The sequence below is a fragment of the Pithys albifrons genome, chromosome 22 (genome assembly GCF_047495875.1).
Source record: "Pithys albifrons albifrons isolate INPA30051 chromosome 22, PitAlb_v1, whole genome shotgun sequence".
NCBI classification, from domain to species: Eukaryota; Metazoa; Chordata; class Aves; order Passeriformes; family Thamnophilidae; genus Pithys; species Pithys albifrons.
In genome coordinates, this window is record NC_092479.1 from 8,173,324 (window position 1) to 8,197,369 (window position 24,046).

General features: G+C 46.9%; 1 protein-coding gene across 11 annotated transcripts in view; it reads left to right on the plus strand.

Moving 5' to 3' along the window:
* KIF1B (kinesin family member 1B) overlaps window positions 1–24,046 on the plus strand; it is an 82,368-nt gene that overhangs the window by 15,738 nt on the left and 42,584 nt on the right. For 3 of the 11 annotated variants that reach the window (XR_011699587.1, XM_071575956.1, XM_071575962.1), the window contains exons 3-22: window positions 2,668–2,744; window positions 3,946–4,125; window positions 4,810–4,875; window positions 5,617–5,795; window positions 6,447–6,558; window positions 7,520–7,597; window positions 7,692–7,757; window positions 8,407–8,424; window positions 8,807–8,882; window positions 9,182–9,260; window positions 9,782–9,924; window positions 11,036–11,077; window positions 13,250–13,461; window positions 14,448–14,527; window positions 14,900–14,975; window positions 17,315–17,394; window positions 18,728–18,834; window positions 19,818–19,901; window positions 21,412–21,592; window positions 21,963–22,035. Coding sequence is in view for 10 of the 11 variants with exons in the window: in XM_071575956.1 (XP_071432057.1) it covers window positions 2,668–2,744; window positions 3,946–4,125; window positions 4,810–4,875; window positions 5,617–5,795; window positions 6,447–6,558; window positions 7,520–7,597; window positions 7,692–7,757; window positions 8,407–8,424; window positions 8,807–8,882; window positions 9,182–9,260; window positions 9,782–9,924; window positions 11,036–11,077; window positions 13,250–13,461; window positions 14,448–14,527; window positions 14,900–14,975; window positions 17,315–17,394; window positions 18,728–18,834; window positions 19,818–19,901; window positions 21,412–21,592; window positions 21,963–22,035 (2,009 nt within the window). In the remaining variant the exon portion in view is untranslated. The remainder of the gene's footprint in view (window positions 1–2,667; window positions 2,745–3,945; window positions 4,126–4,809; window positions 4,876–5,616; window positions 5,796–6,446; window positions 6,559–7,519; window positions 7,598–7,691; window positions 7,758–8,406; window positions 8,425–8,806; window positions 8,883–9,181; window positions 9,261–9,781; window positions 9,925–11,035; window positions 11,078–13,249; window positions 13,462–14,447; window positions 14,528–14,899; window positions 14,976–17,314; window positions 17,395–18,727; window positions 18,835–19,817; window positions 19,902–21,411; window positions 21,593–21,962; window positions 22,036–24,046) is intronic. The other 8 variants (XM_071575961.1, XM_071575965.1, XM_071575966.1 and 5 more) reach the window with 5 other exon arrangements.

The window sequence follows — 24,046 nt, forward strand, 5'->3', positions numbered from 1 at the left end:
AGCACAGACACAGGACCTGCTCCACGAGTCACCAGCACAGCTCATCTCAGCCTTGTGTGGCTGCAAAACCAGACAAAGGAGCTGAGAAGCTTTTAATGTTCTTGTGGGTCTCAGAGACACTGGAAACAGTCCCTTCTCTTCTGGTTCTGTTGGTTTCCTTGCTCAGCTGGAAACACAGGACATGAAATCACTGTTGCCAACTCAATCTCATTTCTGCATTATCATTTATTTTTTCCCCTCCAATTTGGCTTATGAACTTTTAGGATAGAGCTTACCTGTGCTGTCAGAAGCCTTTACAGCTCTTCAGCCATATCCATGAGCTTCCTTTAACAGTGGCTGGATTTCAGGGCTTGGTTGCCCCTCCAAAGGAGATGCTCAGTGCCACAGACACCTCCAGATTAGGTCAGTCACTCCAGTTGGAATTCCTGCCTTCTGAACTGCCTCGCCACCTTCTCCAGGTGTCCCATCTCACACCAGGGCACACCTGAGCACTGTGTTCACACTGGGACCACGGGAGACCTCCCTGCTCTTGGCACAGCCCCAGGGACTGTCCCACATGGGGAGGGTTCAGTCCAGCTGCAGTTTCTTGAGACCATCACCTCGTATCCTCTCCCTCACTCAGCTCTGCTGGATTTGTTTGTGCCCTGGGAGTTCTGTGGAACCAGAGCTGGTGAGAGTGGGGGATGCAAACTGTGCAGGGAGCACAGTGGGGGATGAGCAGACTCCAGGCTTGGCCCAGGGGCTCAGGGAAGAGGCTGAGAGGATCTCAGAGCTGAGGGGCAGCCTGCAGGGTTCTGGCAGCAGGGGGGTGTTCTCAGGCATTCCTGCTGCAGGGGGAGGGTTTGGGCAGGCAGTGCATTCCCAGCCTCTGACACAGCTGCTGCTCACACTTAAACTCCCTTTCCTGGTGCACTTCTCAAGATTTGCTTTGCATCCTGGAGAGTGGTTTGCGGAACAGTGAGCTGGACGTGGAGCTTTGTGTGAAGAGCTGAGGAAAGCCTGTCTAATAAAAGAATAATAGTAATAAATAATGATTTTTTAAAAGTGAGGCAGAGTGGAATGACTTGCATAAGTCACAGAGCCTGAACTTTACCCTTCACAAATGTGATGGATCAAATTTAAGCTGGAAGCAAGGGGGGTGAAGTAATGGCAAGCCTGTAGTGCCTTTGCAGACATAAATTGGAGATTGTTTTTCATTTGTACTCCTCTTTTGGGTAGGAACTCCCAGGTTCAAGGCATTAGCTCTTCCTTGCCTTTCAGAGCTTTGATGTTGAATTATCAAATGAGAAGTTGTTGAATTGGAGCAGTCTGGAATGCACTGCAAGGAGAGAACTGATTTAAGTTTGGGGCAGGGAGTTGCCTCGTGGGGTTTGGGGTTTGTTCCCTTTAGAACTGGTGGAGTTGTGGGAGCTGTAGCTGTGCTGCAGTTTGGGCAAAGCCAGGAAAGGGAAGTTACAGCCACACATGATTCAGGTTATGGTTTATTCTGTGTTGGTACCCACGTTGCTATCCAAAGCCACAAGCATTTCTGCAAGCTGATACTCTGCTGGTGCATTTTCTTCCTTGGCTCTGCATGTCTGTGTCAGCTTTTCTGAGGCAAGAATGTCAGCACGAGGTGCATCCAAGTGAAATGGAGTTGGCCCCGAGAAACGGAGTAGCAACTGTTGCTGTTTGCGGTGCAGACAGGGATCTTTTCCCCACACTCACCTTGGAGCACAGCCCTGCTCAGGGCTCAGCTTCTGGTACAGGAGTGGTTTCATTTTAATGGCAATCCTGCAACCACATTTTCAGAGATTTTGGTGAAAGAAGATGTTAAGTTCATGTTTGGGATGGTAAGAAATGTGGGTGATAAAATTTTTATTTGTCACAGAAGGAAAGGGAGAAGCCCCCATTTCCCAGAGTGGCCTGACCAACCTGACTGTGTGAGAAATAAGCACCTCCTGTTTGGGGTGACTGGTGGCAGGATGTAAATCACCCCCAGCAAGGCTGCTGACACCTTTGTGGGGCTCTCTCTTTGTGAACTTTATTTGCACATGTCATAATTAGTGTCTCATTCCTGAAGGCAGATTGCTGCTTTTGGTGTGTAAATCTAAGGTGCTTTATCTCATTTTGGTACCCTCAGGACTGTGCCTTTTTACAGTCCTTACACAGATGGTGTTGGAAACAGCTGCTGGAAATACCAGATTTAAGGATTTCCAGCACTGACAAGAAGGAAGCAGTAGAGAGAGATTCACTTCTGCAACAAGGGTTGTGCTTATAAATTACCCTCCTTGGAATACATGAAAAATGACAGCTGGATCCATTGTGTATTGCTCCCCTAGAGGCAAAGATTATAGGAAGGTGTCTTGTAGCTGGGAAGGGAAAAAAACCACTGAAAACACCCCAAATCACCAACCTAAAGGTATCTGGCAAAGCTTCCCTGAATAGTGGGGAATGCACTGACTTTTGTTTAGCAACAGCTTATTCCTTGTGGAAATTTTTTCCTGCCTTATTTGAAATAATGTCTCCAGAAATACAGAGTGAGGAAGCTGAGGGTCTGTTCCTTCAGTGTCCTGTGCCATGTGGCAGCCCTGAATACTCAGAGGCACAGCCTGGGGCTCAGCAAGCTCATTAACTGTGCTCCTAAATAACAAAGATAGCTAAGAGTTTGAATTTTATTTCCTGTAGGTATTATCAACCCAAAGAATCCCAAGGAAGCACCAAAGTCCTTCAGCTTTGACTACTCTTACTGGTCCCACACCTCGGTGAGTGTTTTTACAAGACCTGGTTTTGCTGCTGTTGTTTGGTTTGATGCAACTGCATTCCCTCTGATCACACCAGCCCTGTCAGGTGTCTCTGCACTGTCCCACATTCAGGTTAAAACCTTGTAATTGTAGGTTGTGTTTTCCTGTTTGGGGAGAGCAGAAGGCTGAAACAAGGTGTAAATACATGAAATTGCTGAAAATGTTCTCCAACAATGTTGTGTTCTAAATATTTTGGGGGTGAGTGTGAGCCACAGTGAATCCAGTTGTCCTCCTGGACAGTGGCAGTTGCTTGAGTTCTTCCAGTTGTGGCCTGGGTTCTGTCTGGAAAAGGCAGTGTTGTGATCCACGTTTCCAAGAGCTGCAAAAGCAATAAATTCTCACTGGCTGCCCTGCCCCACCCTCCCGTGAATCCCTGCTAAGCTCTTGCTGACTTCCAGTAATTGTTCCCCTGCAGAACTGTGTTGTTCTGCCACCTACTCCTCCCCTGCCCTGTTTTCTAAAAGATATATAAAGAAGGGATAATGCATTTCTCTGAGATTAATTTTAGTAATTTGGTTGGTGAAATAAGACTTGGTATTTCTGAGTGAATCTGTGGCCAATGAGATTGTTTTCAAGACAAAAACCCCTCTCTCCCTTAACTGAATCCTCCAGAGAACAGACATGCAAGTTGATCACAGACCAGTCACAGGAACATTTTGAACTAAATGCCAGAAAATCAGCAGATAAGCAGCATCAGGGAACAGAGGAGGGCTGATAAAATCTTGGTCCCAACATCAGAATGTTAGAACAGCTAAATTTGTCCTGATTTCAGGAGCAGGTGATGTTAAAATCCAACATTTCAGGAAGCAAGGGAATGGTAGATTTGGAGTAAGATACACTCACAAACAATGCAGTGACATGGTCATTGTCATCCTTCCCCAGCCTGAGCTGCCCTGGAAAAAAGCTGTGTGGAGAATTGGGCCAATTGGCCTTTTCCTGAGGGATTCACCCCAGGATAGAAGTGGAACCCCCCTAGTGGGCTTTGCAGAGGTGCTGGAGGGGCTTGAGCTGCACCCTGGAAAAAAGCTGTGTAGAATTGGGCCAATTGGCCTCTTCCTGAGGGATTCACCCCAGGATAGAAGAGGAAACCCCCCAGCTGGCTTTGCAGAGGTGCTGGAGGGGTGGCTGGGGCTGTGTTGATGTGTGTGCCCTGTCCCTGCAGCCCGAGGATCCGTGCTTTGCGTCCCAGAGCCGCGTGTACAATGACATCGGGAAGGAGATGCTGCTCCACGCCTTCGAGGGCTACAACGTCTGCATCTTCGCCTACGGCCAGACCGGGGCCGGCAAGTCCTACACCATGATGGGCAAGCAGGAGGAGAGCCAAGCAGGCATCATCCCCCAGGTGGGGCAGAGCCCACAGAGGGGGCTTGGGGGGTTTTCATGGGCAAGCAGGAGGAGAGCCAAGCAGGCATCATCCCCCAGGTGGGGCAGAGCCCGCAGAGGGGGCTTGGGTGGTTTTCATGGGCAAGCAGGAGGAGAGCCAAGCAGGCATCATCCCCCAGGTGGGGCAGAGCCCACAGAGGGGGCTTGGGTGGTTTTCATGGGCAAGCAGGAGGAGAGCCAAGCAGGCATCATCCCCCAGGTGGGGCAGAGCCCACAGAGGGGGCTTGGGTGGTTTTCATGGCCAAGCAGGAGGAGAGCCAAGCAGGCATCATCCCCCAGGTGGGGCAGAGCCCACAGAGAGGGCTTGGGTGGTTTTCACAGCATCTTCAGGCACACTCCTGCTGATGTGCCAGTTTTGTGTTGCAGGAATTAACAGAACTGCAGCTTACTGTTTATTTTATAGCACAGAATAACAGTGTTGGTGAAACCCAGAGCAATGGTTGAGATACCAGATAAAATCAGGTTGATAGTTGATGTAGAATTGAGATTAATTGTCTTCCCAGTCAGGCTGCATGAGGTTGATGCATCAGGTTCTGTTTCTTGCCCTGCCCTCATTCTAAAGCCATTTCAGTGACATCCATAGTAGTTGTTTGTTACTCCTCAGAAAAGCCTCGTTTCTGATTCAGGTTTAATCTCTCCCCAGCTATGTGAGGAGCTGTTTGAGAAAATCAATGACAACAGCAATGAGGAGATGTCCTACTCTGTGGAGGTGAGTGTGGTGAGGGATCAAAGGATGTCTGTGTGCTGGACATCAAGCTGAGCTTGGGTTACTGACGTTGCATTAAGGTGCTGATTTTTGATGGATTTCTTTTTTAATTTTTTTAATCTTTGTGTCTTTTCTCTGTTTCATGTTCGAGGCAAATGTAAGCAAAACCTTTGTGTGACTCTTTTTTTACCCCTGCCAGAAAACTCGTTTACCTTTACCTGTTCAGTAATTCTGGAAGAAATGATGGGCTGTAAAACCTGAATGTTCATTGCAAAGGCTATAGCTGTAATTTTTAGAATCCAAATTTGCTTCTGCATACAGAGAAATGAAGTTTTTTCCTTCTGAAGTTTGCCTGGGAGGTGCATCAGAGATCCCCTGGAAGCAGCAGAGTCCTCCTGCCATGCCTTGTGTGCTGCTCCAGGAAGCACATTTGCTGCTGTGTCATTAAAGCTGTTGGGATGATTGTGGACTCCAGTGCATAGTTTTTCATTACACACCAATCTTTTCTGAAGGGGGTGAGGGATCTGTGCATGGATGCAGGGCCAGCAGCTTCTGTTAGAGATCTGATGCCTGAGACTTGTGCCTCTTGTTTCCTCTGTCCATGTCTGAGCTGTGAACTGAGCTGAGACACCCACCCACAGCTCTGCCGTGGGGGACTGGGGAATCTCTGCCACTGGCACTCTGAAATGCTGCACAGGAAGCCTTAACAACCTCTGAATTCTCCGTGCAAATTCCTGTTTTCAGGTGAGTTACATGGAGATCTACTGTGAGAGAGTCAGGGACCTGCTGAACCCGAAGAACAAGGGGAATCTGCGGGTGCGAGAACATCCCCTGCTTGGGCCCTACGTGGAGGACCTGTCCAAGCTGGCAGTGACATCCTACACAGACATTGCAGACCTCATGGATGCTGGCAACAAAGCCAGGTCAGTGGGGGCAGCCTGCCTTGTGCTTTTGGCACTGTGAAAAAACCTCATGTACATGAGGAGTGTTACTGAAATACGTTAATATGCTATTGAAATAGGCTATCAATGCTAATAAAAGGCTGGTATTGATTTGTGTGGTGAAACAGTGCTGCAAAATCACATTTAAAGGGTAGTGACTTGAGGTGAAGTATCTAAATAATTATACTGGCATCTAGTTCTGCCTTTGCTGTGTACTGTATCACTGTCCTGGTATAAATAACCATGTGAACTCAGTCTCCTCTTCCCTGCATTCAAGTGGTCAGGGCTAAGGATGGCATTCCAGCTGTTTCTGGTTCGTTAGGGGTTGTTTCCATGTCAGCTGTTGGCTCCACTGAGCAATGTGTGGGAAAGCCTCACAGAAATGCTGCTCATGTTCTCCTGGGGGTTTGCATGGAAGGTAAATTATCGAGTACCCAGACTGGGAATTCTCTGTTTGAACTGTGAGAAAGATGGGAACAGTTAGGAGTGAAAAATCAAAGGATTATTGGTGGTACCAGGTGTGGCTTGGTCCTGCTCACAGGGCAGACCATCAGCTGTACCCCCTCCTCTGCAGCTGCCTTGCAGCCCTGCAGCAGTTTTGTTCCCTAACCTTGTGCCCCTGTGCCCTGTCAGGACTGTGGCAGCCACCAACATGAACGAGACCAGCAGCCGCTCCCACGCCGTGTTCACCATCGTCTTCACGCAGAAGAAACACGACACGGAGACGGATCTCTCCACGGAGAAGGTGTGTGGCACACCAGTGGCTCTGCCTGTTCTCCCCTGAGCTTCCCTGCAGGGACTGGCTCTTACTGGCAGGATGATGAGAAAATGAGAATTGGGGGTTTTCGTGGTGATTTGGCTTTGACAGACCCCTTTTATTTCCTGTGGGATTTTGTTTTATTGTAATTCTAAAAACGACTAAATGGGGACTGTGTGCAGGAGGAGAATATATAGGTATGTGAAAAATATGGCCTTAAGGACTTGGTTTTATGGGGATGGATATGTGAAATAAAATAAGTTGGTTTTCCCCAGTCCTGTTCCCAGAACTTTTTTTTTTTGCTTGTCACTGCAAAATATTTGCCTTGTTAGTTCTTTCATTTGGGCTCGGGGTTTGGGATGAGGGAGACTTGGGCACCTTCTGCAATTAGCATGTCAGAAAGAAGTACACTGTTCAGCATGGAACAGATCTTTGGCTTTTACCACTCTGAGACAGAGGTTCTACATGCAGAAAAGGAGCTGAAATACAGGTAATGTTCACATTTCAGAACTGGCTACTGTGCTCAGATCTGAAAAAAGTTATTTATGAAGAAACCCCCCTATAAAATTACCATTTACTGACCTGCCTGCCTGAAGCCACAAACTGCCAGTGCTTTATTGGTGGTGTCACCAGAGTCAGGATGAAGTTTAGTTTCTCTTCCTTTTGAGGTTCTTGTGTTGTCTGCAGCAGTAATACTTAATTTCCTTTGACTTCTGCCCTGTTCATGTGAGACCTCATTCCCTTTTAGGTATAGTGATACTTAAACCAGAACATAATCCCAGACACTTCTTATCCCTCAGATAACAGCATCAAGCTAATTGCTTGTGAAAGCTCTTTGCCTGCAGCTTTAAGCAAACTATGGTGGTTCTTTAATTATTAGAGTTGTTTTAATGCCATGGAAATCTTTGGAATTCTGCGATTCTCATGTTCCTTTGCTTTCCCTGGCCAGGTGAGCAAGATCAGCCTGGTGGATCTGGCTGGGAGTGAGAGAGCTGACTCCACTGGGGCCAAAGGAACCAGGCTAAAGGTACTGCAGGGCTGGGCAGTGGCTGCACAAGCATCATGGGGACCCTTTGCTTTACAAGTATAAATACATCTAATATTGCCTTGTGTTTTCTCAGGAGGGAGCAAATATAAACAAATCACTCACGACTCTGGGCAAAGTTATTTCAGCATTGGCTGAAGTGGTAAGTGCAGCATTTCCTTCCTGCAACAACCTTTGTGTGGCTGGGAAAACTGAGGCAGCACAAGCCATGGGGTGCAGCAGAGCCATGCTCTGCTCTTGGCCTCACAGCCCTGTTAGCTCTGGGTGTTTGGGGGGGTGAGAAGGCTCAGCCTGCTCAGCTCTGTGTGTGTTTGGAGGGGTGAAAGGGCTCAGCAGTAATTGTATTTTTATTTGAAAGAATAATTTTAGAAACCAAAGTGCAGCTTTGTTGTTAAAAATTGTAGAAACACCAGTATAATATTAATATTGGCTCTTTTTTTTTGCAATGACAAGACTTAATCATGTGTTAAGTGAGCATGTTTTGATCCAAGCATAAGTTTGTTGGTTTAGGAAAGTACTGTGTCTTTTACTTTGATACTCAACTATTAAAAAAAAGCCAACTAAACTAAACAAATAAATTATTGTTGTTCCTTTTAAAAGTGAATTTGCACCACCTTGAACAGGCTGAATATATTCTAGTGCTTTTTAGATTTTTAATTGGAACAAATCTCATTCATTTGGGTTCTCAGGAAGAGAAGTACTGTTCATGCTAACATGGAAATGGTATATAAAGCTCTATTGAGAAGCTCATCCTGTATCTTCTTGCTCTTTCTTTAATGCTTCCAACTTAGGATAACTGCACCAGCAAGGTAGGATGGTCTGAGTAGTGATAGATGGGGTTTTTTGCCTAATTGGAAGGTTTGCTGCTTAAATTTTCTTGGGGTGGTGTTAGAACAAAATTTAAATGTCAGGAAGATGCTCCTCATGCACAGAACAACCTTTCTGAAGGTAGAACATTGAGGGAATTCTCTGAACTGCTTACCATGGTCTGTGTAGATTCCAGAATATGGTGCAGGTTATCTGGTACCAAACTGAGCTATCACTTGTACAGCCAAGGGTGGGCCACCCGTGTGTAGGTAGAATATGTGTATATTCTCATAGTTCTTTTAATACCCATACTATGAGTTTTATGTCCTAAATATTCTTTTTCTGTTCAGTGTCTGTTTTTCATATTGTGTCATTTCTTTGTAGAGTAAAAAAAAGAAGAAGACAGACTTTATACCCTACAGGGATTCTGTGCTGACGTGGCTTCTCCGAGAGAATCTGGGTATGGCTGATCTGTCTGTGCCAGCGTGGAAAGGAAGGCTCTCTGAGTTTCCTGACTGCCTTTAGCTCACTTAGATTTGTATGGAATATGATGTTAAATGTTTTTAGTAGTCAGATCTGAGTTGTCATAGGCCCACCTTGTGTTCATGTTCCAATTCCTTCCCGTGATTCCTGTATGTTCCTTGGCAATGGAGAATATGGCTGAATTCTGTAACTCATTGAAAATCCTGCTATTGAGTGGGTAATTAATGCCTGGATGGTGCACTGGGATGTCATCTGAGATGGTGCCTGTTCTTGCAGGTGGGAACTCCAGGACTGCCATGGTTGCTGCCCTCAGTCCAGCAGACATAAACTACGATGAAACTTTGAGCACTTTAAGGTACTTGCTTTTCTCTCTGAGCTGGATGTGGGTAACTCTTTGCTCTAATGGCCATATTTTGCCTTTCAAACCTTTGGGTTATTGTACTTTGAGAACATCTGTGGGGAAGAAGACTATGCTCTAACTCAAGTGCTCTAAAGAGGAAACCCAATCTATTGTAGGTGAAGAGGGAGCCAGGCATTTATTGCCTGCTCTTAACTGGGAAAATCAAACTCATCTTGTTGTCTTGGGGTGTTCTTATGTAGTGTTGTCCCTCAAACTGAGCACATTGGTCAAGCTGGGGCTGCAAAGCACTGAGTAAAGGCAAAGAGAAGTTGTCTGTCACACACATTGTTAATCCACCTTGAACAGAATTGTGTTTTTTGCTGCAATACCCTGTACTAAACACAAACTCAGACACATGACTGACTATAACCCAGGGCTCTGCTGACCTGGAGTGCCAGCCAAAGGCCTGTGCTGTGTGTAGCTGTGCCCCCTGGAGCCCTGGCAGGGTGCTCAGGGTGCTGCTCTGGTGCCCCCAGGTACGCTGACCGTGCCAAGCAGATCAAGTGCAACGCCGTCATCAACGAGGACCCCAATGCCAAGCTGGTGAGGGAGCTGAAGGAGGAGGTGACCAGGCTGAAGGACCTGCTGCGTGCCCAGGGGCTGGGAGACATCATTGACAGTGAGTGGGTTAAACACACCTGACCACGCTGAGCTCGGCCCCCCCAGCACAGCAGGGAGAGCTGGGCCTGGCAGAGGAAGGGATTTAAACCACAGAGTTTAACTTGAGGTGCTGATGTTTAAGTTTTAAATGTCATTTTAGAAATGGCAGCCCCTTCTGTCTTTAAACAACCAGGATTGTCCGTGGGGTTGCCACCTTCAGACTCTGAGAGCTGGAATTTCCTATTGCTGTGGAAATGCTTCTGTGTAACAGAACTTACCCATTCAGCAGTTCCCTGGGGGCCAGGGGGGGCTTTTTGTCTGGCTGCCAATAAAAGGAGCTGAGAGACAGGAACTCAGTCCCACACTGAGAATGAAAAGCATCTTTTCTTCCTCCCTAAAGGGGCAGGGCTGTGGGTTGATACCTGGCTTCAGTGCCACCCTTGCTCAGAAGAGGAAGCAGTGGCTCGTGTTAGACAATGTCCTGAGTGACAAATCATTTGTCATCTTGAAAAAGCTCCGAAACAGCTGCTTGGGAATAACTAACAAGTCCTTCTGGGCACTCTGAGTTGGGTTGGCAGAGCACTGTTGTACTGAGCTGCTTTGCCAGCAACCTCTTAAAGCACCAGAGCACACTTGTGCCCAGTTTCCTTGTCCCCATTCTAAACAAGGCAAATGAACTGGAATTTCAGCAGCTTCATTACTCTATAATATGAACAGTGAATTAATTCCTAGTGAAGGAAATGCCCATAAGAACACACAGTGGATTAAAAGATTCTTTGACTTAAAAAAAACCCCACCCCAGAATGTTGCACCAGTTTCTGATCAGAGCTTTGTGTCTGTAGAGAAGTCCCAAATTAGTCACAGGCTGGTTATAGACATGTAACAACATGTATTTACCTCTTTGTTTGCTTATTTTCAAGAGGATGGGGCCAGAAGACAAAGAAATACAAGTGTTTTCATGCTTGGTGCAGTCTGTGGGTTTTGGTTCCAAATCCAAACTGAAGAAACTGTGTTACTGAAAACTGTGTTTTGTTCCTTTAAATATCCAGTAGAATTCTCTTCCCTTCCTGTGCCACTAGTGAACCTTCAATTTTGATCCTTCTTGTATTTTCCCTCCTGCTTCCTTTCAGTTGATCCAATGGGAGATGAATACTCTGGAAGTGGAGGCAAATGTGTGTATTGTGTGGTTCTCTTTTTAACCTGCTTTCTCTGGGTCAGCTTTTAACAGAGCTTTGCATGCCAGCATTTCTCACAGGGAAATCCCAGACAGAACACTCAGGGGAATGCAGTGCAGCCCCATGAAAACCAGCCTCACCAGCACTTCTTGGTGCAGAGTTTAAAATGCAGCTTGTGTTCATTGCTTGTTTTCTGGCAGAATAGGGAAGGCTGAGTGGTAGTTCTTTAGTGTGGTTTCATAACAGGGAACAGTTTAGATTTGAACTAGAAAATCTTTTCCTCAAATCTTTTCCCAGTTACTCAGTTCAGCCCTTCCTGCTGGCATTTTAATGGTGCTTTTCCAACTAGAAGTATTTGTTTTAAATGTGTCAGGTGATGAACTCAAGATAAAATGTTATCAGTTCCTCCTGGACACTGAGTTTGATTTATTTTGTGTAGTCCTTTTTTAAAAGAAAGAAAAAAGTAGTTGAATATCTTAGATGAAGGTCTGTTGCTTGAGGTGCAATACTTGGTTGCAGGGGATTAGCTTAATAGTTAAGCAGTCAGCAAGGAGCATTTTATTTCTGTTGGGGTTTGCTTCTGTGGAAGGGGATGGATGCAGTCCTGTATTCCCAGTCAGTTTGGGGTTGGCAGCCTTTGTAACCCTCTGTCAGCCTCCTTTGCCCTCACTCAGTGTCAGCTGGAAGATCTGTCTGAGATTTCCTGAGTTGCAGCCACTGTGGTGGCCAGGCTGGTGCTGGCCCTGGGAGCTGTGCTGTGTGTGGGGCTGTGCATGGTGTGCAGGTGCCAGCCCTCTGTGCCAGGGGGCCAGCCCTGCTGCTGCTGGGGCCTCCTCCTCCTCTTCCTCCTCCTCCTCCTCTCTGCAGGTGTGCATGGCCCCTGAGCCCCCTTCCTGCCCTGCCCTGCCCTGGCATGGCTGCTCCCCCACCCCTGCAGCATCCCCTCCCCTAATGCTTCTCCCTGCTCAGCTCCCACCTGCCCCTGTGTCTGCAGATGGTGGTTCTCAGGCTGCCCTGGGGCATCCCTGGGGCTGGCAGGGCAGTGGGGTGTGCAGGGCAGGAGGGCAGGGAAGCTCTGCAGTGTCTGAGCAGCTCATTTTCACAGTGTGATGCCCATGTTTGTAACTTTCATGGTCCCATTTGACCTGTTTCTTTCCTGGAGTTACTTATTTTGTCATTGAAATAGAATTTAAAACTACTAAAATATTGAAACAGAGCTATTCAGTTGCCTGATATTTTCATGTTGCAGCATTTGTCTTTTGGTGTGTGGTTATTCTGAGGATATGGTTTACAGACATACCCAAGAAGACAAATTAAAATAAGTTTCTGCTAGATATTTGTTCTTAAATCATTCAGGCAGCTTTTCCCTGTTCTCTGTCTATCAGTGGCATCTCTCAGGCCTCCAGGTTTTCAGGCTACAAAAGCTGCCTTATTAAATTTTTTTAAGGCCTTTCTTATTTAAACTAACAACCAAAAAGCTTTAAAGCACCTTCTGAAGTATAAGAGCACTGTCAGATACTTCACTCAGGTATGTTCAAGTCCCTCTTTTCAAATGAGGAAGGCCAAGAAGCAGCTTAATGCTGTTGTTGAGCACTCGAGTTCCCTGTGCCCAGATGATTCACATCCTCCCCAGAGAGCACTGAAGGAGGGGCAGTTCTTTGTGCTGTGCTGCTTGGGCAGCAGAACCACTGCTGTGATAAAGGTTTACCTGATCATCATTTCAGATTAAACACTCTGGAAGAGAATATTTTGCAGAGTTGAAGGGGTTGGTGTCTCTTCAGCCCACAGTGTCACTGATCTCAGAGGATGTGCCCCTGGTCCTGCTCTGAGCTCTGTCCTGCTCAGCTCAGTGTTACTCAGGAGTAGAGTGCTTTGGTTTGGCCAGGCATGTAATTTGTTTTCTCAGGGGTTTTGGATCAGAGAGGTTTATGCTGCAGTCCTTCCCAGTAAACTCAGGGTCTGAGCTGAGTTACTTTGTTATGGTCACTAGTATTAAAAGATTTGTTTCAGAACTGCCATCTAAAAATTACAAAACTTGTCTTGTTGCTGCTTAAATGCTTTCCTCTTACACTGGTATTTCCTTCCTTTCCTTTTTCCTCTTCCTTCCCCCCTCCTCTTCTCCTTGTCCCCCTCTCCCTGCCTCCCTCTGTCTGTGTGTCTCTCTCCCAGATCTGAAAGATTTTCAGAACAATAAGCATAGATACTTGCTTGCCTCCGAGAATCAACGTCCTGGCAATTTTTCCACAGCCTCCATGGGGTCCCTCACTGCCTCTCCATCCTCCTGCTCTCTCAGTAGTCAGGTGGGCTTAACATCTGTGTCCAGTATACAGGAAAGGATCATGTCCACACCTGGAGGAGAGGAGGCCATTGAGCGGCTGAAGGTGGGTAAATGACAGTGAATGTGGGAGAACTTCCCTTCCTAAATATATCCTGTTTCCATAGAAGTTTTGTGCCTCTTCAAAAGGGCACTTAGTGCTGGGCTAGAAACTGGCTCCATGCACAGCCTTTGCTGTTAGGATTATTTAGGTTTAATTGTAGGTTGGAGCTACAATTAATTATGAATCATAAATTGAATTCTGGGGTTCCATTCCTGGTGCTCTGGTGCAGTGGTAGCTCTGGACAATGTGCTGCTAAGTGCAGACTCCAGGAGGCTGCTCAGCACCAGTGTGGGCCAGGTCTGACTTGCAAATGCACTCAGCTTTCAGAAAACCAAATTAGCCCAGAGCTGAAAGAGGGAGGGAGAATAATCCTGCCAGTGTTGTGGTGGCCCAGCCCCCAGAGATTGAAATGTGCAGCACAGAATGGCAGTGCCTGCCCCAGACAATGGCAGCCTTGTCCCCTCCTGCCCAGCCTGACCTGCTGCACAAGTGCACACAGTGGAGGCTTCTTGATCTCTGGGCAGCTCCATCTCTGGGGTGGTGAGTGGGGAGAGCTGCTGGTGTCATCTGTGCTCCCTTCTGTCCAGGAGCCTCTGCCACAGAGTGGAGCCCACACTGCTCAGCCCTGTCCCTCTGGGGCCCTGCTGTTGCCATGGCAGTCACAGTGTGCTCTCTGCACTTCCCTGGCATCCAGTCACTGAATAATGGCTGTAAATCAGATTTTTTTTTTAAAGGAAATTTAGGTGGTTCAAAATGAAGTCTGACTGTGGTTAGATGTGAAGTCATCCTTCCTTCTCAGCTTGCCTTCAGGGCTGTTTATCCTTTTAAAATTGAAGGGAAATAAATAAGAGTTTTTTAAAGTGCCAAGAGTGCTTTTTATGTATGAAATTATTTTGAGGCCTAAACTGAGCACAAACGTCAGTTGCTTTGTGTCTAATGTGGAGAACTTGGGGGAGAATTGTGAAACAGCTCCTGGTGTTTTCCCACAGGAATCTGAGAAGATCATTGCAGAGCTGAATGAAACATGGGAGGAGAAGCTGAGGAAAACTGAGGCCATCAGGATGGAAAGGTCAGGAATTGGAAGGGCTGTAAATGTGGATGGTCTGTGGAAAATGGAAAAGTGTGGAAAATGGAGCTTCTCCCCCTGTTCAGAGCCAGGGGAGCAGCAGGATGGTTCTTGGGGGTCTCTGTGGTGGGGAGCTGTGTAGCAGCAGGGGCACTGCTGGGGGACAGCCCTGCTCTTCCCTGGGTTTCTTCCAGTTAAAGTTCCTCAGGCCTGGCAGCTCTGGGGCTGAAGTTCCCAAAGCTGTTGTGCTCTGAGGTGGTGACAGTCCTGGAAGGGCTGGTTCCAAGTCTGATGTCTTTGTTTCATTCCTTTCATTAGGCCTTACTTGTCTAAGAAGCCTAAAATACAACCTATACCTTGTTCTTTCTCTCTCAGGGAGGCCTTGCTGGCAGAAATGGGAGTTGCCATTCGGGAGGATGGAGGAACACTGGGAGTCTTCTCACCCAAAAAGGTAGAGCAAGTTGGGGACTGTTGCATCCTGTCTCCCAGAGGCTGATTGACCTGAGAGGAGAGGGAGAGGAGGGCTGAACTTTTCTGCATCTTCCTTCAGAGGGTTCTGTGCTCAGGGAGGAGTTTGCAGCTCCTTGCAAGCCTTGGGTTGGTGGAAATCAGAGGTGCTGCCTCTGCAGTTGGGCAGTTCCTGCAGTGGCTGTGCCTGACCCTCCTGTGCTCTGAGATACATAAACTCCTGTTTAGGTGCCTCTCCTTGAATTTGTTCATCCTCCTTCCCCTTGGAGGAAGGGACTGTGCTCCAGTCAACCCCTGGCCATAGGGGAGGCAGGGGAATATTCCTTTCAATACTTGGCAGGAGTTCTGTTTCCTGAAATTTGGAAGAACTGCAGGGAAAGGGCCTAAATCTGCTACAACTGTAACGTGGTTAAGTTAGCAGAGAGACTGTCTCTGCAGGTAAAGCAGAATTACTGAGGAAGTACAAGGAAAAGAACTTTATCCCAAGAATCTTTGAACAGGGAGCATGGGGTAACTTGTCAGTTTATTGTAATAAAGTGTGTTACAAACTGGATCTAAGTTTAAACAGGGACCTGTGTAGAGGCTTTGTTCAGAAATGTAGAACAGCAGAATTGGTTAAAACACTTAGTCCTTCACTTTAATCAGTGCTGGACTGTGGTGTTTGCAGTAGGTGGAACTCCAGTTTGCTTTTGGAATCTGCTCCAGAAGTGCCTGAGCTGTGCAAAGAGGCTGTTTCACTGAGTGTTCTTTGCGTTTCTTTCTCTCACCTTATGGATCCTCATCTCCTTTTAGATTCTCCCTCAGAGTTCATCAGCTCTTTTTGATGATTCTTTTGGTGCATTTTCAGCTGATCAGGTTTGTGGATAAATCCCACCTGGATTAAGTAGTTGCTTTGGTAATAGATAGTGTTTATTTCTACCCACATAGGATTTACTAGGAGAAGTAAAACTCCCAGCCTAGTCCTGTCTGCTTCTGCTCCCTGCTGTCCTTACAGTTCCATTAGTTCTCCTTCCAGTAACTGTGGCTGCTGTTGTGAAAATTTAGCAGATGAAAATTTAGATAGAAAATGTGAAGGTTTTTTTTTTTTTTTTACAAAGACTTTACACTTCTGAGGTACCAGTATGTGTCTAACCACATGCAGTGAGTAGCTGGGTTTGCCAGCACCATTCCCCAAGTTATTGAGCTTTATTTCTTACAAGGTGTTCAAGTGTTCAAGTCCTGGAGGTGTTCCAGCAGTTGGCTGTGTCTGGGCTTTGGCTTCTGCCCATTTTCCTCTTGATTAAGAGCTCTGTGCAGCCCCCAGTGCTGGTTTGGATGCAGTGACCAGTGATGGCAGCAGGAAGTATCTTCAGCTGCAGTTTGGAGTCACCTCTGTATTTTTTTGGGGGAAAAAGCTGTTCTGCTTTCCCCCCTTTCTGTCTTCATAGTGACATTTTCCAGTTGACAACCAGATTTCTTCATTCAAATACAAATCCCACCATGAACATCCAGTCATTTTTGACCTCTGGAGCCTGAGTGCTGTTAACATCTCTCTGAAATGAACTTTCCTGCAGCTACAATAACTTGTTGGAAGCAGAGTGTCCTGAGGAATTTTAGCCACATTTATTTCTTTTATCTAAATTCACTCAGTTTTAGGTTAAGAAAGGACCAAGTGGCTCATTAACAGGTTTTTTCTCTTCTGTCATCTTTCTTTTCATTACTTGTGTTTAACCATTTTTGCCTTTTCTCTTGTGCTTACTGACCTCTCCCTGGCCAGATTTTCACACCAAGGCCTTGTGACTTGTTTGCTGATTCCAATGGGGTTTTTTCACCAAAGAAGGTTGGTTTGGTGCCTGTAGTGGAGTTACACTTAGAAGAACTTTAGATGAAGAGCTTTTTAGCTGTTTGTATCAGAGAGTGTTGGTAGTTTTAGATTTAGTTTTGATGTTGTCAGACTTTGCCAAATAAGCACCTGAGTGGTGTTGCCCAAGAAAAGCCAAAGTTGATTCCACGTCAAAGTTTTCCTGTAACAACCTTTTCTGCTGTTGGAGTTCCCTTTTCAAGGTTCACAGAAACTTTACAAGGATTTTTTTCCTCCAGCTGAAGCCTTTGTTCCCTCTGTGCATTGGTGTGTTGGGTAACTGAGCAATCTGAGCTGTGTTTCTGCTGGTGCTTTGTGATGCTTTTCAGGGCTGAAAGAAGTTATGTTGGAAAAAATACATTATGGAATAACCTCCAACATGGCAAAACTGCTGGGTTGTTATTCATCCTCCACAGCTGCAGGAAGGAGCCTGAAAGCAGCATCTCAGTTCTTAATTAACTTTTTCTTTTTTGTTCTTTCAGACTCCTCATCTGGTAAACCTGAATGAAGATCCCCTCATGTCTGAGTGTCTGCTGTACTACATCAAGGATGGCATCACCAGGTGGGGGTTGCTGTGACACTCCCCTTTGCTTCCCTAAATCCCTGGGCTGGAGACTCCTTAGTTTAACAGCTGTGCCTTGAGCTGTGCCACTTGCAGGCACAAACAGAACGTGAGATTGTTGTAGGTGGAGAAAAGGACAGAAAGGCATTTTCTTTTAAGTTGATTTGGTGTTTGAAAAGCAATGTGTGCAGTCTCTGGGCTGTAAGAAGTTGTTACTGCACCTGGGCAGGAAAAGAAAGGATGACATCCCCTCTGAGCTGTAGGAAAACAAAAGCAAGAAATGCCTGAGAGGTTTTGGTGGGTGCAGGATTGAAAACCATAGCAACTGGAATATGGATGAATGTTCACTTTATTATTTAAATTAAGGGTTGTCTGTGACTCTGCACAATAAGTGTGTTCTGCACTCACATATATGAGACCAAATTTAATTGCCACATTTAAATTTAAAATTCCAAAACTTGTTTTAAAGACAGCTGGAAGGAGAGAGGTAGTTTTTATTATCTTTGGAGCCCCAAGCTGTGTGTGGTTGCTTAGTCTGTAGATTCCTGGGGAACAAATGGAGCAGAGTACACAGGCTGGGCTGGGCTGTGCTGCTGCTCTGATATGCATTGGCCCTGCTGAAAGGAACATCAGATTGTAGAGGATTCAGCACAGAATGATGAATAGAGTAGCTTAGGGCTGAAAAAATAAATTCTAAGCCTGGCTTGCTGACATCAGAAATGTGTAAAGTAATAAACAGAGCAAGTTCACAAACATTAGGATTGGAAATTAAGTTGTCTGTGTCTAACATTGCTCGAGTACTTGAGCTGGGATGGGCATAAATGTTCCTGCTGCAGGGATGCAGCCAAGCTCTCCTGTCTGGAGCTGGATGAGACAGCTTGTGGCATCACATGACTCAGCAAGAGTCTCCTGAGCCACTTCTGCTGCTTTGTTCAAGTGCAGATGGTGATTACTGGGAGGGAAGATCCCTGTCTGCCAGCTGAGAACACACCACTGCAAGTTCTGGGCTCTTTTTTTTCCTTCCTTTTGCATCCTTTCTCAAAGGAAGAAGGAGATGCACAAGAGGGAAGGAGTTTCAGTAAATCCAGAGGTGTTTAACATTTCAATTCTCTCTAAGTTCCATGCTTTAAGAAAGGGAAGACTTCTCTTTCCTTTGTGAAGCTTTCTCCTCCAATCCATGGTAAACCTGGCAGGTCCTTTGCAGTGCAGAATCAAACACCAGTCCAGATCTTTAAATGTGAAGGACAATCTCAATAGTTTAGACTTTCCCCTGGCTGTTCCTGGGCTGTGGGATGTGTTTGGTTGCTCCTGACCTGTGCTGTGTTGGTGCCAGGGTGGGCCAGGCCGATGCCGAGCGGCGCCAGGACATCGTGCTGAGCGGAGCCCACATCAAGGAGGAGCACTGTGTGTTCCGCAGTGAGAGGAGCCACCACGGCGAAGGTGAGGGCTGGGCTGGCCCCTCACTGCTGCCCAGGGGCTGAGGGGCTCCTCCTGGGGAGCTGAGCTGCTCCAGGGGGGCTGGGCTGGCCCCTCACTGCTGTCCAGGGGCTGAGGGGCTCCTCCTGGGGAGCTGAGCTGCTCCAGGGGGGCTGGGCTGGCCCCTCACTGCTGCCCAGGGGCTGAGGGGCTCCTCCTGGGGAGCTGAGCTGCTCCAGGGGGGCTGGGCTGACCCCTCACTGCTGTCCAGGGGCTGAGGGGCTCCTCCTGGGGAGCTGAGCTGCTCCAGGGGGGCTGGGCTGGCCCCTCGCTGCTGTCCAGGGGCTGAGGGGCTCCTCCTGGGGAGCTGAGCTGCTCCAGGGGGGTTGGGCTGGCCCCTCACTGCTGTCCAGGATTTGAGGGGCTCCTCCCAGGGGGAATTATCTTCCCCCCTCACTGCCTGGCAGTAACACTGGGGTTTGAGGGGCTCCTCCCAGGGGGCTGAGCTGCTCCTCACTGCCTGCCCAGGGAGTACTGGGGTTTGAGGGGTTCCTGCCAGGGGGAATGAGCCTCCCCTCTCACTGCCTGGCAGGGAGTACTGCGGTTTGAGGGGTTCTCTTACCTCAAGGAAACAGTCAGCTTTGACTCACTGTTTTCTCAAGTCTTAGGGGAAGCAAATAATATCTATTTAAGTGATAATGGCTTGAAGTTGTGCTAATAGCTTCAAATTGTGCTAATAGCTTCACATTGCAGGCTGCAGCCAGTTCAGCAGTTAAATTCTGACCTTGGTCAACTACAGTCATGAAAAATACTGATTTCCAGCTGCAGTATGTGGAGATGTCAGTGGTACTGATTTCCTCATGGGGCTGTGTTTTTAACCAGTGTGACACCCAGGAGGGATTCACTTCATGGTGTTGGTGTGAAGATGGGCAGGAAATGAGGGGCCTGGGGGGCTTGCACAGTTGTGTTTCTGAGCAGTCTCACTCACCACGTGGTTTTCCTTGCAGTGATTGTGACTCTGGAGCCCTGTGAGCGCTCGGAGACCTACGTGAACGGCAAGAGGGTGGTGCAGCCTGTGCAGCTGCGCTCGGGTGAGACACTGCCCTGCATTTCTCTGCATCCCCAGGTGTGGCACTGCCATCCTGGGGGTGTGGGGCTTGCTGGGGGCTGTTCAAGGGCACTGTCACCTCTCTGGAGTGGGGCTTTCAAGCTGCAGTTGGTACCATTCTGCTCTCAGCTGCAGTTCATTTGCTTTCATCCTTTGCGGCTCCAGCTCCGAGTGCTTTTAAATATTCCCTGCCACGCAGCATCCTGCTTGTCCTGCTGCTTACCCTGATATTATTCAAATACATTTTTGCCCAAGCCTATTGCCCTTGGCAGTCTCAGTGAGACACAGCAGACAGACTGCCAGTTGCTGATGGAAAATTCCCAGTTTCCTGGCAAAGCTGAGCTCTGACCCTTTGCAGGAGCCCAACAGCTCCTCTTTGCTCTCCTTCGATTTCCCCCTCAGCCCCCACATTTCTTGAGAAGTGCATGAGGGGAAACACTAGAAACACTTCCCTAAATTGTGGGGTCTCTTTCAAGTTCTGCTGCTTTCTGGGTCCCTTCCCCATTTTCCTACTGGTCAAAACCTCCTAAAATCAGGCAAACAAACCCAAGTTCCTTGTACCAAGTTATAAGTGAGTATTGTCATGGAACCAGTTGCAGTGGCTTCAGTTCAAGTCTGGACAATAAAGGAGGAACAGTTTTTGTTGTTTTGTGCCTGCATATGGTTCATATTGAATACCATGACTGGACAAGTTATTTCCTCTTTAAAGAAGTACATTTTTCCCTTCTGCATCTAGAAAATTGAGTTACTAGAGGAATATAGACATGGTCTCTGACATCTTAAAGAGCCTCTGTTTTAGTAATCTATTGATAAGGACAATTTAGGTTACTTTGGAAGTCTATTTCTAAGATGCCTGGTTGAAATTTGAACTCTATTAACTCTTTGGAAGAGCAGAGGCATTTTACTGTCTTCCACATGCACATGTGGACATCTGGTAACTGTAGGATTTAACCAGAAAACTTAACAGTGTTAGATTTCTTCAGCTCTTTTCATAAGTATAAAAGAAGCTGTGAAATCCTTCCCTAAATGCCCCTGGTTAGGACTCCAATAAAATCACTACTTACAAAGACATGTTAAAGAAGAGTAAGCACCATGTATTCCAGTGTTTGAAGTCAGGCTTTTCAAGCTGGAAGTTCTACTTAAGTGGCTTCTGCCTGTGTTTTGGCACTGGAGGAGAGGAATGGGATGTAGTGATATGTTTGATTCACTGCAGATCTTGGTCCCTCTCCCAGGTTTGCCCTTGAATATTTTATGGACTCTGCTGGGGTATCAGATGGGCCCCGAGGGTGGTGATGTGCTGTGGGGGCTCTGCTTCTCACCAGCAGGGACTTCTGTACAAACCACTCTCCTTTCTGGTCACCCTCTTCACCTGCACATCCCCAGAAATCCTTGCAGGGCAATCCTTTCACGTGCTGTCACCCAGTGGGGGGAAGGATGAACCATCCAGTGATGCTTCTCAGCTGAAGGAGCAAAACTTCTGTTGCTGTTTGTAGGAAACCGGATCATCATGGGCAAGAATCACGTCTTCAGGTTCAACCACCCAGAGCAAGCACGGGCAGAAAGGGAGAAAACTCCCTCAGCTGAGACTCCCTCGGAGCCAGTTGACTGGACATTTGCCCAGAGGGAGCTCCTGGAGAAGCAGGGCATTGACATGAAGCAGGAGATGGAGAAAAGGTAACAAAACAACTCAAAATCCCTACCTGAAATGAGGGGTCAGCTGCAGGTCAGCAGGCTCTGCCACACAGACCTCTGCCACCCCCTGTGGAAGTGCAGCAGGTCCCTCCTTGTGTTCCTGTGAGGTTTTAGTGCTCTGCCTCCCTTAAAATCAGTGGTGGGCACCTGCCACCCACCCTGCAGACCTTTGGGTGAGCTGCAGCTCACAGGGGGTGGCACTTCTGTGGTGCTTGAACTGACAGGGAGCAGCTGCTTTTTAGGGCAAAGATTTTTACTCCTGTGGCTGAAATTCAGGGCACTGTGTGTGTAAAGAAACACCAGCATGAACATAATGACCTCTGACCACTTCTGTTCTTTTGTTCATCTTCAGGTTACAAGAAATGGAGATTTTATATAAGAAGGAGAAGGAGGAAGCTGATCTCTTGTTGGAGCAGCAAAGACTGGTATGTGTCCTCACTTCTGATTAACTACACCTTTGGCAAACAGTAATTCCTGTCCTCGCTTATCTGAAAGTTTAGGAAACCTGCTTGGGTTGTCTGCACAATGCAGTTCTCCCTCTGCTTTCAAATTCTTTGTGTCTACAGTGAATTTTTAGCAGTGTGAGTGAGCTCCTTCATGTTAATTCAGAGACTGTGATTGACAATGAAGAGGCTTTAATCAATTCTTGTTGGGCTAGTTTGGATTTCTTGCAAGTTAACCTGAAAGAAGGGCATTTTTGTGCTCTCGTGTTCTTTGAAGCTCCTTTTCAGTAGTCTGTAAACAGCTCCTCTTTGGGATGTTTGCCTTTATTTTTGTCTTGGATCACCAGAACATACTAATTTTGTGCTGCCAAAGAGATTCCCAGAGCGTTGATACACCAGGTTTATTTTTTGAATGATGACTGAAAATTTTGCTGCATTGTGCATGTTTTAACCCTTCTCCCTCCCCTGCATGGAGTTCCTTGTGAGGGTCCTGGTGGGGTCCTGCCTGGGGAACAGGGTGCAAAGGGAGTGGTAGCTCAGCCAGAACACTGGGAATTCCACCATTCCACATGTTCCCAAAGCAGGGAGGCTGAGAACAAGGTCTGATCCAGGCAGAGTTCAGGCTCCTCACAGCAAGTTTCTCTGAGGTGCATTACAAGCAGCAATTGCTGCACCTTCAGGCATTCTGTGGTGTTTAAAGGCAAGACCAAGCCCAGGAGTGAAATGTAGATTTCCTTAAGAAACCTGAGTCTCCTGGTTCTGCTTTGGCTGATTGTCCTTACCCAGAACACAGATGTAGTTGTGCCTGAATTCTGATAACATTTCAAACTCAAGATTCCTTTGTTTGTAGTATGAGGTTGAGACCACTGAAAAGTGTGGGTTTAATTCATGCTGAACTTTAAACCATAAAGCTTTTCCCCTTCTCCCCAAACCAGAATGGAGTAAAGTATTGTGGCTTTCATAGGAAGAAGCTACTTAATTTTTTTTTAAATTTATATTACACACTTAAAGACTTCTGCATCTCTAATTATTTCATCTCAAGGGACTAATTTCTTGGATGGAGAGGAGTGGCTGCAGACTTTGAACCAAAGCAACCCTTAGGTCAGAAAGGAAGTTTAGATGTGACTAATATAATGTTTCATCTCTGAAATTTTATAGTTAAAATCAGTTCAGTGTGAAAATAAAAACAGTTTGAGTATTGAGTCTCTTCTGGCAATGAGAAAATGAGATGCAAGTAATGGAATTCCCTCACTTAACTTTTAGCTGTGAGGCACAAGCAAAGCTATTGTATGAATTAAAGATGTGGGATTGGCTGTCTGGGAAGCTGCTCCCAATAAGGCTGCATTTATAAAGTGCTGTGAAGGGAATTTGTTTCCCCAGATACTTGAGATGAAGGGAAGGCTCCTTAGAGAGGGGTTGGTTAATTCTCTAATAGAGGTGCAGTTTCTTCAAGCTGGTTTTGTTCCTGCTGCTTTCAGTCAGTGGGCAAAGGTGGAATTCTGTCCTACATCAGCAGCAGCTCCTGAGGGCTTCCTTTGGTAGTTGTGAGGGATCATACCAGGAGAGATCCTTGGTGATGGAGCAGAGTCCTGCCTGTCCCAATGCTCAGCAGGATGTTCAGGTGGCAGCAGAACTCCTGGCACAGCTGGTCCTGTCTGGGTGGCTGTGCAGGGCTGGGAGGGGCAGGGTTAGTGGTGCAGCAGCAGCTGAGCCCTGAGTGGGACATCTGGGAGGGCATTTCAGTTTGTGGACCTTAAAAAAGGTATTCCCATTGCTGCCATGTCCAGCTGCAATATCAGGGTCTCTCACTTACTGCTGTGTGACACTGATATTGAAACAGGAATACTCTCCTTGGTCTAAACTGGAGTGTAATGTTGGTTGTAAGAAACTGGCTCATCCTGTTCACCAGATTGTTTTGGTTTTATGCTGAGATTCCAACCAGTCTGGGTGTTTATTTGCTAGATGTGCTGTACAAAAAAAGATAAAAAACAGC